Source organism: Uloborus diversus, chromosome 1, assembly GCF_026930045.1.
Source record: "Uloborus diversus isolate 005 chromosome 1, Udiv.v.3.1, whole genome shotgun sequence".
In the NCBI taxonomy this organism is placed as follows: Eukaryota; Metazoa; Arthropoda; class Arachnida; order Araneae; family Uloboridae; genus Uloborus; species Uloborus diversus.
In genome coordinates, this window is record NC_072731.1 from 168,038,127 (window position 1) to 168,058,040 (window position 19,914).

Below are 19,914 nucleotides of genomic sequence, written 5' to 3' on the forward strand. Positions count from 1 at the left end.
TTCTAAGATTGATGATATATGGCAGGCAGCCCTCATTTCTAATTTTACATGCTCATTTACGTGCGAATTTTTTCTGCTCAATAAATTACATCAAAAAAAAAAAAAAAAAAAAACACGCTCCGCAATCTGTAAATACATTCATTTTTCAAAACTTGAGAGGGTCATTCATTGCCCCTTTTGACCCTGATGGGGATTAGAGGGGGGGGGATATAGGAATTTACGTTAACAATTGCCATTCTTTTCGCTCGTAATGTAGTGTATATTTTACAACGAATAGAATCTAATTAAAAACGTACGAACAGGCCCGACATTTAAAAATTCGCGGGGGGGGGGGCAAAGGTTTTGTGTGGGGGAAAAAACAACAAAATACGAGCAAAATGCCTAATTTTAGTATGTTTGTAAAATTTAGGGGTGTCATAATTGCCTCCTCCCCACCGTGATATCCCCACTTGACAGGCCTGGTTAGGAATATTATTTTTCAAATGAAGAAGAACAATAGAAAAGTTAAAAATATGATGGCAATTTAAGAAAATGAACCATTAACATAATTTTAAAAACATTTAAAATCAGAGTGTGACTAATACATGGTTCTACGACGGGTCCGTGGTTCTCGCACCAATATTGTACGGACACCAAAATAATGTCATTTATCTATTTCCCCTTCCATTTTTAGCACATCTCATGTTATAATAACTTTAGTGTAGATTTTAGTAGTATATTAGTGCACAATACGCATAGAGATGCACAAACGCTTAGTGCACAAGAGCTATTTCGAAAAAGTGCAGATTTTTTTTCTTACAAAAGGAAATTCATAGCATAATCAAAAAATAAATAAAAATAACATGGAGCTAGAAAAAGCTTTCATTTTCCCGAAGCTTAGTTTTTGATTAATTTTTTTAAATGTCCGATTTTGAAAATAAGGCGTGGTCTTTATGACGTCACAAATGATGTACTTTGGCGCATCTGTCTACCCCGTTTCTACGTTATGATGATCAAGAAGCGAATTACATATTGCACTCTACGCTTACTATCAATCATATAGTTGCCAACACTTGTGAGTAAAGAAATTAATTGAATATTGTGCTCTGTGAGTGGCATCAGTGAATGGCGTTTCATCATTTGTGATGTCATCGGCAGAAGCGTAAACAATGAAAGCGCACCGATTAATGCATTTTTTTTTAAATATTAAACTTAGTCAAGTTATTTTAAAAAATGATCAGATCCTATGATTTTAAAAATGTTTTTTCAAAAAAATAAATAAATAAATAAATAAATAAACCCTTAAAATTTCGGAAACGACCCTGTTGCTTCACACGCTTTGAGCATTAAAAAAATGTATATATATAAACCCAATCCTCTTTTTATGCGGTGAATAGGGACCGCATAAAAAAATCGTGTAAAAAAAATGCTTGAAACTTCACCAGTAGCTTTAAAAAGTTTTCGCAACTGAGTTAAAAAATATTTTTTTATGCGTTGGATAGGGACTGCATAAAAAAAGTCTCACGTAGAAAATACCCAAAATATTATATTTAAACGAAATCAAAATAAACCAAGCGATGATAATTTTGCCGACTCCCGAAAAATTTCCCGAATTAAGAAATATTTGGAAAGTCACAGTGACTTCCCATCTGATGCCCCTGTCGACCCTTGATGATACTACCAAGCACTCGTTTAATAAATAATTTTCGCTCGTTTTATAAATAATTTTTATAAACTACACAAAAAAAAAGTCCGCACAAAAACAGGTTTGGGTGTACACACACACATCGGAAGGCGCACAGACCGGAGAGCGTTCACTTTAGCTCAGGTTCTATCCCCATCCCCAGGCTCCCACCTTACCTATAGCATCCCAGGTGCTTTTACTTCTATATATTTTTCAATTGTTATAAAGTATTCATGCAGTAAATGATTTTTATGATAAAGGTCAGATTCGGCCATAAAATATTTATCTTTCTTACGGCCTCGTATTACCTATTCTAAAAAATCAACAGTCATATTTTGACGGGTGCAAATTTCTTGGTCATTTCCATTTCATTCCATTTGTAGAAACAAGAAACCCAACGAGTAGGGAGTAGGATCCTATCGCAATTCATGATCGTGAATAACTTAATTCGAACTCATCAAGCAGCCAAAATTCAAATTATTATTATTTTTTAAAATTTATTTTTAACATTTAACAAATACATGCAATAGGGAAAGAAACTCCTCAAATATCTACACATGAATTTGTGAAACTAATAATTTAAAAAAAATGAGGAACAGATTATTTTACAAAATATCAACACTGTTGATATTTTGTAAAATCCTAGCAGTGGAGAGTTCCGTACAAAATTTATTTTGTCGTTGCAAAAGCAAATGATTTTTTTTTACTTGCCATTTCTATGATATCTTTAAACATACATTCGATTTGCGATAGCTCGAATGTAAAAAGACTGACGGAAAACTTCGACTTATCGAAAGTTTGACTTAACGATAGTTTAGGTTTTTGATATTTTAATATTAAAAACCATCGAATACTTTAATTAATATGTACATATAACAGACAAAATTACGGAACTTAAGTTTTTTAGCACAATATGCACAGTTTAATCAAATGTATTGATAGAAAAAAATCAAAAGCATGCTGGAACCGCTTGAATAGAGCTGATTCTACTTCAGGAAATGTGCACATCTTCATTCGTTTCAAATTCGGATTGCAAGTGAAGGTGAAATAATTATTCTCCCATAGTCACTTCTTTTTTTTTCTTTTTCTTTTTTTCGTTCTTTCGAAATAATTTCGAGTAATCTTGGAAAAAACTTCGAGTTGAAAGAAGTTAACTTCGAGTTATTCAGAATAATTAGAATGGAATTAAAGACTAAGTTGTCAAGACTTGATAAAAATTTCGAGTTATAGTAATATTCGATTTATCGGACTTCGAAGTATCGCAAATTTACTGTACTTTTAAAAAAATAAAAATATTTAGCGATGTAAAATCCTGTAAACATTGAATTCGTCATAAAAAACTATTTTCTACACTTTAAACATGAATGAGAAAGGAGCTTTGAACTAGAAACTTTGCAGGAAATTTGATCGCCAAGTTTGGCGAAAATTAGGATATGAATTTTCTGTTGGAAAAATAAAATACACACACACAGTAGACCGTCAAGTATCCGCAGGAATCTAAGATCTGCTTACAAATTTTTGTAATCTTGTTCTAATGGTACAGCATTAGGAGCAGCTCTAAATATCTAACATTTCTTAAAATAAAAAAAAAGTGTGGGGGGGGGGGTAATTTTCCGTGATAGGTACGTAGCGGAGCATTTTTTAATCTGGTGATTAGTTTCAATTTTATTTATTGTCGGGGACTATTTCAAGTTACATATGAAGTATTTATTTGGCGATACTATAAACTATTTTGTCTTTTTCAAAGACTTGTAAGCGAAGCGATAAGCCCTAGAAACAAGATCTAAAAGTCCATTAAAATAAAAAATAATCCTCTGAATAATTATGTTTCTCCATTAAGCGTAAAATAATCCATCAAATGATACACAAGCTATAAATGAACATGCAAAATTAAATTAAAAGAAATTGCCTAACCAACTTTAGATCCACCATTTACGCATTAAATAATCAGCTAAATAACTTTACTAATTCGATTCGAATTGGTTTTTACGGTATATTTCTGAGCATCTTGCGAAATATTGATGTTTGTTACATGTTCCATTTATTAATTAAAATAAACAAGCTTTGAAACTTGTCGTTGATTGGTGGATGCAACCGTGGCTTGTGGCGCCTCCTTGCGGTCAGAATGGGCAAATATGAAGTTTTGAAGTTTTTCCATCTAGTGTGGCCATGTTCAAGTGCAGGAATAGTTGCCCCGGTTTAACACAAGAAAGTCAAAAATTGTCAAGGCCTGGTAAGCGCCAGCGCATTCAGTGGGGCCATGCTCAGTGAAATAGGCTTGGGATCCAATGTTTCCCAGGTCAGGTGACTTGTTTGACTGGGAAGTTGTTGCGTTTTGGCACGCAATCGCTCTTTTGGCATTAAATATTTTTCAGACGGCGCTTATTATGAAGTCGGGGCTACAAATCAGAGCAACTCTGGCTCCAACTCCCTTACCGCATAATAATAAATAAATAAATAAATAACGGATACAAATACAGGCCTATCATTCAAATTCCCTCTCCCCACTTCTTTCCGGATTTTAAAATATAATGTAATTGTATTTTTCATGTATTTTGATGTTTATTCCCTAAAATGACGGACATGTACAAATAGTTTTAAGTGTTCTGTTATTAACTGAAAATTTATGGATTCATATGTATTGTAATCAATATTTTAAAATGATTTCATACGCAGGCATACTAGTATTTAAATTGAAGCATAAAAATAGCAAATCTTTATTCTTGCGCATCTGCTGTTCACAGGAGCTTGGCGAGAAGATACTCGCCAACAAAGCAAATGTACACAAAATGCTTAAGAGCTGTTAAAATAATTACAAGTTAAGTAAAAATCGTTTTTATGGAACTAAAATGTTATTTGCGCTCAAGATATAAATGTTTTATAACTTTTATAGGTAAAATAAGTACAAAAATTTAAAAATTATAGGCAACTGTGGAATATGTACTCGTTGAATGCATGTAAATGTTATTTTTTCTTTATTTAGAAGTAAAAAACATTCGCACATGCTAGGAAAAAGTTACTGGACCTCCTGGTGTGACTTTTTCCTCACAGTTTACAACGCCAGAATACTGCACTATTAGTATAAATCTAATTTTTCCCTTCTACAGTTAAAGGTTGTTATCATGCATGGCTTCAGCTAATGAAAACTTCTTCAACGGTTACGGTCAACTCGAAATTGCTCCCCAAGTCACATGGTACTGTTGCCGTATCGGGATAGTAGGGTTGCACTCTCCCCATCTATTCCTTCTCAATGGGAAAAACGTTATTTTAAGACTTGACTTGAGAAAAGCCTTGAACAGTCAGACGAAATGCAAAAATATTCAACAACACAACAATTCTAGCTACCGACAGAGTTGAGATGATACACTACATAATGAATTGAGTTGATGAAAGCCTTCGAACATGGAACTAAAAAGCTTGTAACTCGTTTTTCGTTCTACTTAGAAATTTCGAACAGGCGCCATCTTCAGCAGAAAAACCAGAGCTTTCGATGGACATATAATGTTAGTATGTGCAAATATTTTTTCACTCCTATATTAGAGAATTTATATGAAAATGAAATGGCCCCTATGGGGGTTCCCCCCCCCCCATTACGGGACGAAAAGTACCCTATGTGTAATTCTGATGCATATGCTATATTGTTGTAAAGTTTCATTAAAATCCATTCAGTAGTTTTTGCGTGAAAGAATAACAAACATCTTCACAAACATTCACATAATATAATAGTATTAAGATAATGTAAGCTAAGAAATAGTCTTTAGTCATAAAGAAAAAGAAGACAAAAGGAGGGAAATTTTTGCTTTTTGCAAAGAACAAAAATCCCCCTCTTTTTGTCTTCTTTTTCTTTGGTACACCGACAGAAACGTATGCAGGGAGATGTACCTGAATGTAAATCGCATTTTTTTTTGTTAGTTTTATATATTTATTATATTTATTTATTTAATTATTTATTTTTATTTTACCTTTATTTTTTATTTATTCATTCATTTATTTTGTACTTTTGAAGCGAATACTGAGATGTATTTTCTTCTGGATTAAAATTATGCATTTTATGTTTTATTTCTCCAAGAACAATATTTTTGTTACTGTAGATATAACAGCAAGCACTGACAGGCTTCAATAATTCGACTTTTATACATATCTGAGAAAATATTAAAAGCTATTTCCGAAGAAAGTTTAAAATGAACTGCAAAACACATTCAAAGGCATGTTGTCTTTTTCTCTGTTATTTATGTTATCGATAGATAGTGAGTTCTTTAAAATCTAACTAGTTCTTAAGATAACTGTTTGAATGGCACAAAGGGATCGTTTCCAAAATTTAAAAGTATTTTCTTCTGAAAGAGCATGTTTAAAAACATAGGATCTGACCATTTTAAAATAATTTATTTAAGTTTAATATTTTTAAAAAATTACTTAAATCGGTGCGCTTTCATTGTTTACACTTCTGTCGCGTGACATCACAAATGATGAAATGTCATTCAATTTTGCCATTCACCGAATAAAATATCTTTACTCACGTGCATTGGCAACGATATGGTTGATAGCAAGCTTAGAGCGCAATTTTAATTCGCTGCTTGATCATCATAACGTGGAAACGTATAGAAAGATGCGCCAAAACGCAGCATTTGTGATGTCATCAAGACCACGCCTTGTTTGAAAAATCGGAAATTTAAAAAAATTAATTTAAAAAAAAACTGTTGGGAAAATGAAAGTATTTTCTGGTTCCATGTTTATTTTTTTATTTATTTATTTATTTATTTGCTCATTCTATCCATTTCAATGACTAAAAGTAGTACTTTTGACTGAAGGAAACCACCCCATTTAAATTTAACATTGTTTGTTATTTATCTGAAATATTCCTTTTACTTATTAATATTGACGGTTTTTTCTATCGCAACCATTAGACATAACTTTCGATTGTTATTAAAAACAATATTTTCCACTTTTACTCTAAGAATTTCTTATATATAGATGCTATAAGTTTAAATTATTTATTTAGTGCAATTTTAAATGTAAGTTATATTTATTTGAAGTAAAATACTTTAAAATAATAGCTGTATGATATGGGATTGCTGAAAATCAAGACAAATCAATGTAATTTTATTGACTTTATTGTAGAATGCAGGATTTCAATGCACTCATTTTTCAGGAAGATTGTTGTTTTGAAGGCTTTTATTTACGTTTAATTTGTTTTTAAATTTTGTTGATTATTTTAGATTAGATTAGTAGAGTTTGATTCAATTCAGTTATGTACCATTGAACGTCCTTTAGTACATTGCAGTGTGCTAAAGATTTGTGAATATATCTTTACAATTAGTGACAACAGACTGAGTAGCGCTTGCAATGTGCCTGCATAAGAGAACTAAAGAAGATCCAAGGCTTCATCGAAAAAAAGTTTGATGGACAATCAAGAATGCAGTATTCTGCCGTGCTAAGCGTAAAAGTCGTATCTGCAGCTCCATGTATTTGATTCATATGGAATTATTTTAGATTTTTTTAAAAAATATCTCCCAATGGCATATGACAAAATACAGTATTTAGGTGAAATATGTGACAAAAACACCCGGTGACCGTTACTCGATTTTGATAAAAAGTGCAGTAACGACTTTTGTGCTTAGCACGGCAGTATGTTCAAATGAAAATGTCTTTTAAGACTTATTTTTAAAATGAGATTAATATTAAATTCATAAATCATGGCCATAAACATGATATTATTATATTTTGGTACAGATTTTAGTTTCTTAACATAAATCAATTTTAAAGCCAATAGGTGGAAGTGTACCCCCTAACCGGTGTCCGGGTAAATCTATTGCAATAATATTTTCAAACAAGTTTGAAAATTACTAACAAAAATTTACCTAATTTAATCCCAAGAAATAATTCACACTGGAAGTATTTCTTTCAATGGGTCCTGCATCATTGGCTGAGAAATTTGGTTCTACAAATCTCACCATCGTTTTTAATTCAGCTTTCAAATAGTTGAAGCTCATTATTCATAAATATTAAGTACACGTGGACACATACTCTATTGTAAAATTATTATTTGGTTAAGTTTTCCATTAAATATTTACAAAAATCATTGCCCATAAAAAGGCTCCATGCAAAGGCCTCGATTTTATCCTTATCGGCTACGAGACGCTTTATTACTACATTCTTTCAACATTGTTATCTTCCGTCTGATTTTTATCACGGCTCATATGATACTTTGTTCTGAATTTTCTTAAGATAGCCGTCTTATGCACTTGAAGATTAAGCAAGAAAAAAATGTATTACAATATGTTTCATTGAAGCTGACCAAAAAAAAAAAAAATCCCCGCCTAAATGCGAATATTTCCAACTCGTTTGTTATTTTGATCCATTATTTATATTCTTTTGTTAATTATCATCCTGCGTCAGACCAACATTGAAAATAAAAGAAATTAAAAGATACTGAATCGAAACCTTAAGTTGGTGGTTTTCTTCCGGGGTGCTGAAAATATGTACGAGGTCTGTGGTTAGCTTCTCAAAAGTGTCCAAAATTCTATAGAATTTAATTATTATTTTTCGTATATCAAAGGGCTCAACTCTTTTTCTTTCTGTCTGTCTTTTTGTTTTATTATTATTATTTCTTTATTTATTTACTAATTTTTTGAACTGCTCAAAATCAAACAAAAATCAATCAAATAAAAATATATATATAAACATGATACTAAAGTATACTTATGAAGATCGGGCAAAAAAAATATTTGCTTGAGTTTTTTAATTCCCTCGTGAACTAGTGCGGATGCAAACAAACAGACACATAGAGCCGAATACAATTTCGTCATTTTATTAGACTACTTTCAAAATGATATCCATAATTTTATTGACTTGTATTGATTTGTTTTTGTATTTCGTGAAATTTTTACTGAAAACAAAACTTAGTTTCAAGGCAAGCAATTATTTTATTACATTACTTATTTTTATTATTATCATCATAATTATTTTTATTTTTTACTGGAAAGTATGTTTAAAATACATTGAAAAACTAACACATGCAACCCTGTTCTTGATAAATATTATTATTGAATTTATATACTTAACTACTAATAAATATACTTATTGAATTTACATTAAGTATTGTAGCAAGTTGTATTTAACTAAATGAATCATTACACCTTTTAAAAAAGATATTTACATCTTTTCAATTTTACATTACCCTCTTTTATGAAAACTATGTTTTTGTTCAATTGAAACTTATTTAAAATATTACTACACATTTTTGTTGTCATAAAAATATTGAAGAATATGACGTCATATATCATGACAGTATCATCTTCATGACCTTGTTTTTGGAGATAAAAAATATTAAAAAAAAAAACTATTTTGATTTACTTGTTTGTTTTTTGCTTATAGATTGGATAAGCAATTGAATGTGTGTGAACAGTTACTGCTTTTAGAATCATACAGCTAAATACATAAATAAAATAAAAGCATGAAAACTAAATTTGAAGTTAATTGGTGCGAATTTGAGTTTCGACGCAATATTAGAAGTAAAAAGATTTTTCTCTTTCAACTTTAAGCATGAAAAAACTTTTGATTAACAACCAACTAGCAAATGAAAACATTTCGTTATTTTTATGTGTTTCTTGAATGAATCACATGAAAAACAAAAACTAAATGAGTAAATAAATAAAAATAACAGCATCCAAAAAACATTACCAGTCATGAACACAAAAATTTTATTTTGGACATGCTCTTGTACACAACATAGCATTCTTAATTAAGTCCATCAAAATAACGGGACGACATCACTCTGTCAAATAATTATAATCGAGAGCACGTAACTCTCCGTGTGGGCGACTTGTGCGTAAGCTTCATGTTATTTCTTTATTTTTTTACCTTTTTTTAAGCATTTCGGCTACATCTTTTATGACTCATTTTCAACCCTTGAAAGATCAAAGAGTTCTTATGTTTCTTTTTGACGAACGCCGTAAAAAGAATGCTTTACGTTAAAATATAGATAGAAGATGTTCTGATCTTGTGAGTTTTCAAGATAATTATAGTCATTTTTCATTGTTCAGAAAAAAATTCAGCATTTAAAAATACATTTCTGAGCAAAAAGAAGTTTACAAAAAAGCCTTTTTATTAATTTACTGAAAAATAAAGTTTTAATGAGATTTCTTGAGCAATTAACTTTCAATGTTATTCAACAGAATTGTTTTTTGCAGCCATATACAGTTACGGATGTCGTAAAGCTTCTGCCCCAGCCCCCAAACGAAAGAGCTGCAAACTATTTTTTTTCTGCGGTAAATAATTTATTTAGGTGGGTTTCTTTTTTTCTCTTTATTTTTCATCTATTTTTAAATTAAATTAAATTGTATTTTCTTTCATTTCATTCATATATTTGTTTGACAATTGTCAAAGTTTTCTTTTTTTTTTCATATAATAGCTGCTAAGTTTTTTCATTCTTTAAAATTGTTCTGACTTAAATGCTATTTTTCTTGTATTTTTTAGTTTTATGATTATAAAATTAAGGAGAATGATTTTTGCAATTTGTTTCTAGAAAGCTTTAGTGCCAGAAAAAATGTCTTGAATTTCAAACGTTCCTATTAATGATGCTTCTAGTCCCATTAAAATATTCCTAACTCTTTAACTGTTGGATTGAAACATAAAGCGTAGTAATTTTCTTTTTCCATAAAAAAGACGCATTTTACTTTTAGAAATCAGTTTCAACTGATAAAAATGTATTAAGGCTGTAAAATCATTTACAGCCTTAACCAACCGATACAGAGATTTATCTGATGCTAGAAATGGTATACGGGAGAGAGTTCTTGGAAGGAACGTGTTGTTAATATTTTCTTCCAGCTTCTTCAAACTTTTTTGTAAAAAAATCACTCTTAACTTGCCAAGGGAAATAATTAATTAAAAAACATTTACTAGTCTCAAACGGTACATTACATTGTGCAACAAATTTCTAAGTGATATACTGCTGAATATGCTGCAATATTATGAAATATTACTGCATTAATGAAATATTACTGCACCGTACAACATTTCCGCTCTAATTGGCTGTGCTTCACTTCACCAACTAACATTTAAAGAAAGTGTTTTTGAAGACTAGTGAATGCAGTCCTTTGTTTCCTTGGCTCAAAGCCCAAATTAGTCTCTCGTCTTTCCTCTCTTCAGAAACGGGACACTGGGTATTTAAGTAATGATAGCGAAAAAGCTTTTTTTTTTAAGATCAGGTTATTACACGGAATACATTTCCACTCACTTTAGCACGTTAATGTTAAGAAGCTCAGTTTGAAAAATGAAAAATTCCAAGAAAATTGTTATAAGAGACTCCGATTTCAGATTCCGCGATCTAAATTATTTAGAATCAGCCGATTTGTATTTAAAATTTTTGTATGTGAGAACTTGATTCCGTAAATAATAAAGTCTTGTTCATGAAATTAACTACTCGGTGAAGAGTTTATTTAAGTCAAGTATCAGAGTGAAAATAAATGATGCTTTAAAAATTTCAAAGACAATACTGCTTTGATTCTTTTTTTTTTTTTTTAATGTTTTTTTTTATCTCTCTCTTTCTTTATGCATATATGTTTATACTTTCTGCGCTAAATAACTAAAATAACTTTAATAATAATTTTAAGTAAATTAAAATTATATCTAAACTAAACTTCGAGCACGTAAGTTCACGAATGAGCATTGAAAAATACATATTTCAAAAAGTTTGAAAACCTTTTAATGGAAGGGAAATTTTAATTTTTTTACAGATAGTAAAATAAAAAAAAATATCACCCAACATATAGCGAGATTTGTTTTATTTTATTTTTTATTCATTTATTCATTTATTTTTATTATTATTATTATTATTATTATTTTAATGAATTTTAAATTGAAAAAAAATCTTACAAATAGTATCAGTTGAGGTTTGTAATATTATTGAACTAAATTTTGTAAATAATAACTATTTTAAAAATTAAGCCACATTTCGTAAATATACTCTAATTTTAACTGCAAAAACGTAAAAGTGGATATAAACTTCGCAAATTTTTGCAAATACTTGCCAAAAAGAATAGTTGGACGAAAATATTTTTGTCTTGGTAGTTACAAGCATTACAATTGAGTAGGTACTTCTTAAAAATTATCTTTTAGTTTTAACAATTTCCTTAAATTTGGTTTGTTCTTAAACGACTTAATTTGTTATCTCACCTTAAGTTTTTTTTATGCAATTTGTAAAGACGATATTGCCAATTATTTTACTTTTATTTTGAAAACATGTGCAGCAATCCTAAATTATTTTGACTTGAAATCAGTTTTACTATGTAAAAGTTATATTTCTGGATATTTAATTATATTTTAAATGTTTCATCACTAGATGTTAATGTTAATGTATTCATATTCATTGTTGTTAAATAGTCTGTTTTCAAAATCATTTCTCATTGCAATTTTAGTACTTTTCTTTCATAGTGAAATTTAAATGTATAGAATTCTTAGCTCAGCTACCTCATTACAATTGATATTGGAGAATCAGCTGATTATATCGTAACAATGCTATAGTCTATAAACAGAATGCAAAATATTATAATGCAGCACATATTTTATTACATTATACTATTACCAAACAATAAACATAATAAGATAAATAAATACCTTTGTGCTGAACAGTAAAGTAAGACAAAACAACGTTAGAAGTTTTGTCTTACTTTAATAAACATAATGTTGGTCATATCCCAACTGATATTTTGATTAATTAAAATGGTTTACTAAATAACATGATTTAATTAGCAAATAATTTTCTAAAATTTCACTAGATTTTTAGCAACATTTAGGAAAAAAAATTAACTTTTCATGAACTTCACGAGTCACACTTCCCCGATATTCCATTGACATTACTTTTTTTCCGTTAAAAAATTTATATCATGTGATATTATTTTTTTATATTTGTTGTTTATTTGTATATATTTTTACACTATTATATTATTTTACAATGTTTGTTTTTTCGATACTACAGTTTTTGTTTTTTAAAAAATATATAAAATTTTATAGTATTTCAAACTACTTAGTTTACATTATTTATTTATCCGTACTTTTTTCATATTGTTATATAATAGGCAATGTTTACCTTTCAGTTTTTTCTTTTATTCCTTCAATAAAATCGTGTAGTCTATATTATTTTAGACTTTTTTTTTTGCATTACTTATATTTATTTCATATTATTGTATTAATTCACAATATTTATTATTTCGATATTACAAAAATTTTCTTTCATGAAATTATATAATTTCATATTTTTTTAAATACATTTTAATTTTCTTATATTTATTTTGAGTTATTATTATATTAGTTTACATTTCTATTATTTCGATATTATTTTTTTCTTCTTTCAAAAAGTCTTGTAATTTTATATTATTTTAAACTTCTTTTTACATGATTTACTTATTTTTATTTATTTTATATTATCATATTAGTTAACATTTCTATTATTTCGATATTACTATTTTTCTCCCATAAAGTCATGTAATTTTATATTATTTTAGACTTCTTTTTACATGATTTACTTATTTTTATTTATTTTAATTCAATATATAAGTTTACCACATTTATTTTTTCGGTATTACTATTTTTTATTTAATAAAGTTACATTCATTTTGGTTAGTTTTCATATTATTTATTTCATTATATTTATTTTACATTATTGCACTAGTATAATTTTTTTTATTTCGGTGCTTTTTTTCCTTTCAGTGTAATTTAATGAAAAGAAAAAAGTAATATTGAAATAAAAAATGTAAGCTAGAGTAATAATGTAAAATAAATATAATTAAGTAAATGAATATAATTATATAATTTGATACTACATTACTAATATTATATAATTTGATACTACATTAAACAATTTTTACATTATTTATTTATTTTATATTATTGTACATTACATATTATTCTGATATTTCTTTTTTCCCTTCATAAAGTAAAAATGTAGCTTTATTTTTGATTATTTTCACATTATTTTTCGTTTACATTGTGCTAATTTTATATCATTTATCCGACAAATGCTTTTGTCGGATATCTTACATCATTTTCAAAACTGGTTGATGTGAGGTTATAACCCCAAAGCAGCTGTCTATAATTTTGCGCAAATTCGCTTTTTTTTTTTTACACTGTCTTTTACATTTTTCCTTTTTAGCGTAAATGTATTTAGTTTTTCTTAGAACACAAAATGTTAAATATTATTAATTTTTGAATTTACTACAACGTTTTTTATTTTTATTTTTATTTTTAAATATTACGAGAAAAATCTTTTGAAATAAAAGTGAAGAATGAAATGATTCTCCCCCCGCCTCATTTCATTCTACTGCATGTTTTGTTTTCAATTACATTTAGAGGGAAAATTAATTTGATATGGAAAAAAGATTCATGCCTCTTAAAAATTGTCTAGTTAATTTTTTTTTTTTTTTTTTCATTTTTGTCAGCAAAGAAACCTAAGTGTATTAAAACAAGAAAGTAAAATTTGAAGAAATATTTTACATCAAACATAAAAAAAAAGAAACAAACAAGTTAATTCTTAATCAATGCGTAATAATTCACCCTTGTATAAAAACAATTAAAAATATCAGAGTAATTTCAACCGTATCCGAAGCGCTAACGAACTACAGCTGTTTCTACTTATCGCTTAGTTTCTCCGTTCCCGGTGAAGAAAAAGAGAAGTTCTCTTTGGTATTTTTCATCTTCAAGCTCGATCTTGAAGCTTGAAACTATTTTTGCACGAACAGAAAAAAAAACCTCACAGCGACATCAATTTAAAAGCTAATTAAATTTTAATAAAAAGCATTTTTTACTTACCGCTGAATTAACGAAATTAATTAAGGCCAGTAAGAAGCAGACGACCAGCAAATATCGCTCACAATTTCCACCGTAGGAAAATGATGCAATTTTCATCGTGGTACCACAGTTGTAGTTCTAGGAAAACAATATCCGATTTTTTCCCCCTGTTCAAATGTTGAATCATACTATGCACCATTCACACGCTTGCTGTCAGCCGGCGTTGGCATTCCACAATTCCATTTTAGCAGACACAACAATTCATGGCAGAAACCAGTTTAGGTTCTGGTAGGATTTCTGTTTACTTTCGGTCGTCCACCATAAGAAACTTCCTGGAATGTAGATACATTTATAATTCCTTAACTAGTTACGGGGGAAAAATATGGAATGTGTGCTAGATGTAGAAAATTATCGTTGCCATGTAGAGGCGACGAGGCAACAGTGTTCCTCGTTGAAGGATCCCGCAGACGATCAACCTTCTTCAGCGCCGAGATGTTCGAAATGGAAGCGGTGGGAGGAGCTTGGAAGAAGTTGACTGACGTTTTCTCTTCCAATGGCAGAAGTTTAAGCTAACATCTGATACTTTGTTTACATTCTTTACGCAGGGAAAAGCGGATACTTCATTTGGGAGCGATTGGAAAAAGGAAATATTGAAAGGATATCAAAATTACAATTATAATAATTGTAATTGAAAAAATGAGATTCAGTTTTGATTAACTTGCAGGAAAAATGATAATTATGTTCTTTTAATATTTTTGTTACTTGTAAATTTAATTTTAAAAAATTTTATTTTATTTTTGATAAGTAAACTTTTTTAATGCTTGGTGTAATTCCTTGTATTAATCTCTTTCTGAGGTTTAAAAAAAAAACTATTTTGAAATAATTAAAAATCAACTGACATTCTTTTTTGGAAAAAAAATTCAGCTTTAAAAAAAATGTCGTTTAAAAAAAACACCCATTATTTAAAGAATGCTACTGTAGCAAAAAACTTTTCTTTTTTTTTTTTTTTCTTTTTGTTTATAATGCTTTTCATTCACATTTTAAAATGTGATATGCATGATACATATTGTCATTACAGATATTGCCAGATTTTTTTTTTCAAAGAATGTAATCAAATCCATTGTTATATATATATATATATATATATATATATATATATATATATATATATATATATATATATATATATATATATATATATATATATATATATATATATATATATATATATATAATTTCCATTTTCCATGATGCTCTTTATTGAAAATACTTAGCGCAAAAAGTTGCTTCTCTAAATTACTTGAGGCATTTTCCGGCTTCGAAAGTGTAAAACGCTTAATGGATTAATTAAAAACTATCGATAAATTATAGATAATAGATTATAGATTGTAATAAATGCCATACTGTCATTCAGAAGGTAAAGAGAAAAAAAATGTCAAAACCCCTACGGCCAATCTAAAATTCAATTTACAAAAATAGAGGCACGTGAAAATTTTCCAAAACGAAAATTTCTATAACTGTGCCATTGATGACACTTCGATCTACTTCTTCACTTTGATAGCAGATTCGGAAGAGCAAAAAGCGACTCCACTAGCTCCACCTATTCGATGTGAGTCAGTGACGTCACTTCGCTCCCGCCTACCCGGGAGGCAACGTGTTCCGCCGGAGAGAGGAGAGAGCTGGCCGAGGGAAAAGTATGCGAGCTCTGGCTTCTGTACTTGGCCAAAGCGCAGACCGCGCCTAAAAAATCGTGTCAAAAATCACTGCTCTCGCTTCCCTGGACCTTAGACGGTGACCGCCGTCCGGGACAGTTCGCAGAGGTCAGGGAAGGACTGAAACACGGGGCCTGAACCGGGATCCGTCCCTGATGGTGCTTGTCAGAGGGAGCACGTAAGTCATGCTAGCGGTGAACAGCCGGATAGGTTCCGGCGCGAGTTCTAGTGAGAAGCCGAAGAAAGTAAATAGGACTGTGATTTCTCTCCCCTTGCAAAGGTGGAGGTAAGGCTCTTTTAATATTCATTGACAGGTGATTTTTTAAATTATTTTATTTAACTTTTATTTATTTATTTATTTGTTTTTGCTTACTGAAATAGAATGATTTGTTTTAGTCCGGTTACTATTATTACTGCTTTAAAACATCGATTATTCTTATAAAATTCTCACGTGATGAAAATAAGATATAATATTTTATTAATCAGTTCGGTTCAAACCAACTAATTGGTTGCTATGATTAGTTTTTCCTAAGCCCCCGGTTGAGAAAATGGAAACATTTTAAAAAAAATTTCAGATTTAGAATTCAAAAAATATATATATATATTTTTAAAAAAATTGCATAAGTTTATTTTTTTGGTCGAATGCCAAGATAAAGATAAATTTTGTTTTCTTTTGAACAGTTCGCATTAGACTTTTTCTGTTAAATTTTTGAATTTAAAAAAATCACATTAAAAAAATATTCAGAATTTATTGCGAAAACAAAATCTTCCTTCATACCCACTATTTAAAATATGTACTTTAAACTCAACAAGTAAAGCCTAAAAAGTTTTTCTTTTACATTTTGCAGGTTTTGGCTGCTCTGTCTATCATTACTAGTAATAACGAAATGTACAGAAGCAGTAAGTTTTTTTTTTAATTTTATTATTTTATGTTTTGTATACCTCCATGGGCTATGTATAAATGTTATACTTATTTACCGCTTGCCCGCATTGCTCCGCTCTCTTTTTCATCGGTTATTCTAGCCTGGTAGTTTAATCTCTATGGCAACCCTGTGAGGATGAAAGAACTCTGTTTATAGAGATGCTCCGAATGATGGAAGGAAAAAAGAGAGAGGAGAATCACGAGTGCAGTTATCATTCTACTCAACAAGAACGGTTTATTCACTCTAAATTAAGAAAATTATGTTTTTAATTTTCTAAAAGCTTGTTTATTTTTGTTTTGAATTTTTGCGTAGTATTAAACTTGCGACTAAGTTTGCTGTCCGATATTTACTCAAATTAATAAAACTATTATATTTCAATTTCTAGTCAAATCATTGCATTAGAGGTTTTTTTTTTTTTTTTTTTTTTTTTTTTTTTTTCCAGTTTTACCTTGGAAAATTGGCGAATTTGAATTGTAAAAGCAGTGACGTACCTAGCATGGGTGACACCCGGGCGGTAATTTGTGGTGTCCCCCCCCCCTAAAGACCCAAAAGAAAAACAAAACTTTATGTAAACATGAAATTCATGCAATTTTCAGAAACAACTACATTTGTGTCATAATGGAAGTCCTGGGGGTTTATCCCCCTCCTCCCGAAAAGTTTCAAATTAGTAGTCTTAAAAATGCATTTTTGCTTGATATTTTTCAAAAACTTGCAATTTTACTTAGTGTGTCACCCCCCAGACGGGTGACACCCGGGGCGGACCGCTCCCTCCCTCCGTAGTGACGCCACTGGTAAATGCATTTATCAAACAACAAATAGTAGTTTGGTTATAATTCATACGCATTTAGTGCAAGTGCAAGTATAAGATAGTTATGAGAAATACTTTTATAAATACTTTTTTTTTTTCAATTCGGGTAGATACATCAACTCAACTTGTTATTTATAATGCGGAAAAGTCGATGGTCCTCTGAATAAAACAATTTATGCATTCAAATTTATTCAAGTTTATAAAATAATTGAGTTTGTACAATTAGATTTTTTTCCGAAAAGTATATATTAACATTGTTATTAGGAACAGCAATTTAAGATACTTTCAGATTCTGATTCAATTGTGCGTATATTGTGCAATAATATTGTGCGATTTATTTTCAAATTCTCAATCAAAACGCTGCTATTTAGAATTATCGATAACATCTACAAAATAAGTCTCAGGTTATCTTGTCTTTCATTTTTATTTATTTATTTATTTTTTAATTTAATTTATGTAATTTGAAAAAATATTTTTTCTGTATGTTACGGTAAATGTGAGTAATTGGTTAGTATTGATAACAACCAGTGATTAGTAATAATAACCACGGGCGATTTTCAATAAGTGTCTATTTTGCCATTTTGTTTCTATTATTAATCGCCAGTTAAAATTAATAAGAATTAGATTTAACACGTAACCGTAACCAGACTTTCATTTTTTCTTTTAACTCTTGAGAATAAAATAAAAGTATTTACATGTTACTATCATAAATATTAAATCACGTATTACTCTAGTTGTACTTACTGCATTCTTATGTATTGGCTTACAATATTAAAATCTGATTTTTAAAGTTTTTTTATTATTACTTTTTTAACAACTGTAAGAAAGAGATGTTTCAAACGTGACTGATGATCGTTTTATAAGTAATTTATAGAATTTCATTTACTCGCTGGAAGTCATTTTTTTAGCCTTCCGTGAGTTTTTGCACGTCCATTGCATAACATCATCTATCACCATTCCGCTTTTATCTACTACATTACATCAGACTACAGCTTTCTTTGTGACCTACTCGAAATTAGTTGCCGCTGTATCAGATGAAGCTTCAAAGTAATAACACGGATTACATGTTTTTTCGCCGTTCTCCACCCTGACTCATCTTACTTGCTCGAGTGTTGACAATAGAAACCAAAGCCTTAGCCAGAGAGGGATTTTAGGGATTACCACCCCCCCCCCTCTTCCTGAAATATTCGTGTACGTATTTATTTATGATTAAAAGATCGACTGTGTGCCTTTACCCCCTTCGCCTTTTAATGTTTGTTCAGTAATTGTCAAATTTCTATTCAATCTTCTTTTTTAAAAAAAAAAAAAAGATCGCTCTCATGGATGTTCATGTCACTAAAATGGAAAAGTGACTTTTCAAAAATATGATAAAAGCATTCGACAACATTATATAGAATAAGACTTAATAATTTTAACATGACGTACATGACGTTGTACGTCTTCTTCGAATATCGTAAATTCTGTAAGTTTATACGATAAGTCACGTCATACAATTAAAAGATAACGTTAAAAAACTGGCAGAAAATTTTTAAAAATTAAAATATTAATGGACCATCCCCGAAAATATTTTCTAACTACGGCCTTGATAGAAACCAAAACTCAACAATTTCGAAAGAGTGAGAGAGAGAGAGAGAGAGAGAAAATGGGGGCGAAAAGGAAAGTGAAGTAGGGGGAGGGGAGGGCATTTTACGGGACAAATACTGTGAATGAAGTAGGCTAAGTTACGGCAAAATTAGCAGTGAAGTAGCGAAGCGCGTTCCTACAATGCATGTGGTAGTAGCAAAGTGAACTTTCTCTTCCGACCCTGACCCCGACTTGAATTCAAACCCCCCTCATTGCCCCTTCTCGGAGAAGAGGAAAGACCCCTCTCGAATTCCCCCACAAGCGGCTCTTATACACTGTCTAAAAGGACGATTTAACATTGAGGACTTTCATAAAATTAAAGATTGAAATTTATAGTTCTGAATTGTACCATGATGCTTTTATGAGGATTCATTGAACCAAAATGTTTTTCGAGTTATTGAG

General features: G+C 29.8%; 2 protein-coding genes across 2 annotated transcripts in view; one reads left to right on the plus strand and one right to left on the minus strand.

Moving 5' to 3' along the window:
- LOC129216967 (collagen alpha-2(IV) chain-like) overlaps positions 1–14,905 on the minus strand; it is a 242,234-nt gene extending 227,329 nt beyond the window's left edge. The window contains exon 1 of the mRNA XM_054851193.1: positions 14,468–14,905. Coding sequence (XP_054707168.1) covers positions 14,468–14,563 — 96 coding nt within the window. The 5' untranslated portion in view covers positions 14,564–14,905. The remainder of the gene's footprint in view (positions 1–14,467) is intronic.
- A 1,197-nt stretch (positions 14,906–16,102) lies between these two features.
- Positions 16,103–19,914, plus strand: part of LOC129233442 (collagen alpha-2(IV) chain-like) — a 148,589-nt gene continuing 144,777 nt past the window's right edge. Inside the window, exons 1-2 of the mRNA XM_054867471.1 lie at positions 16,103–16,444; positions 17,007–17,058. Of these exons, the coding sequence (XP_054723446.1) occupies positions 16,344–16,444; positions 17,007–17,058 (153 nt within the window). The 5' untranslated portion in view covers positions 16,103–16,343. The remainder of the gene's footprint in view (positions 16,445–17,006; positions 17,059–19,914) is intronic.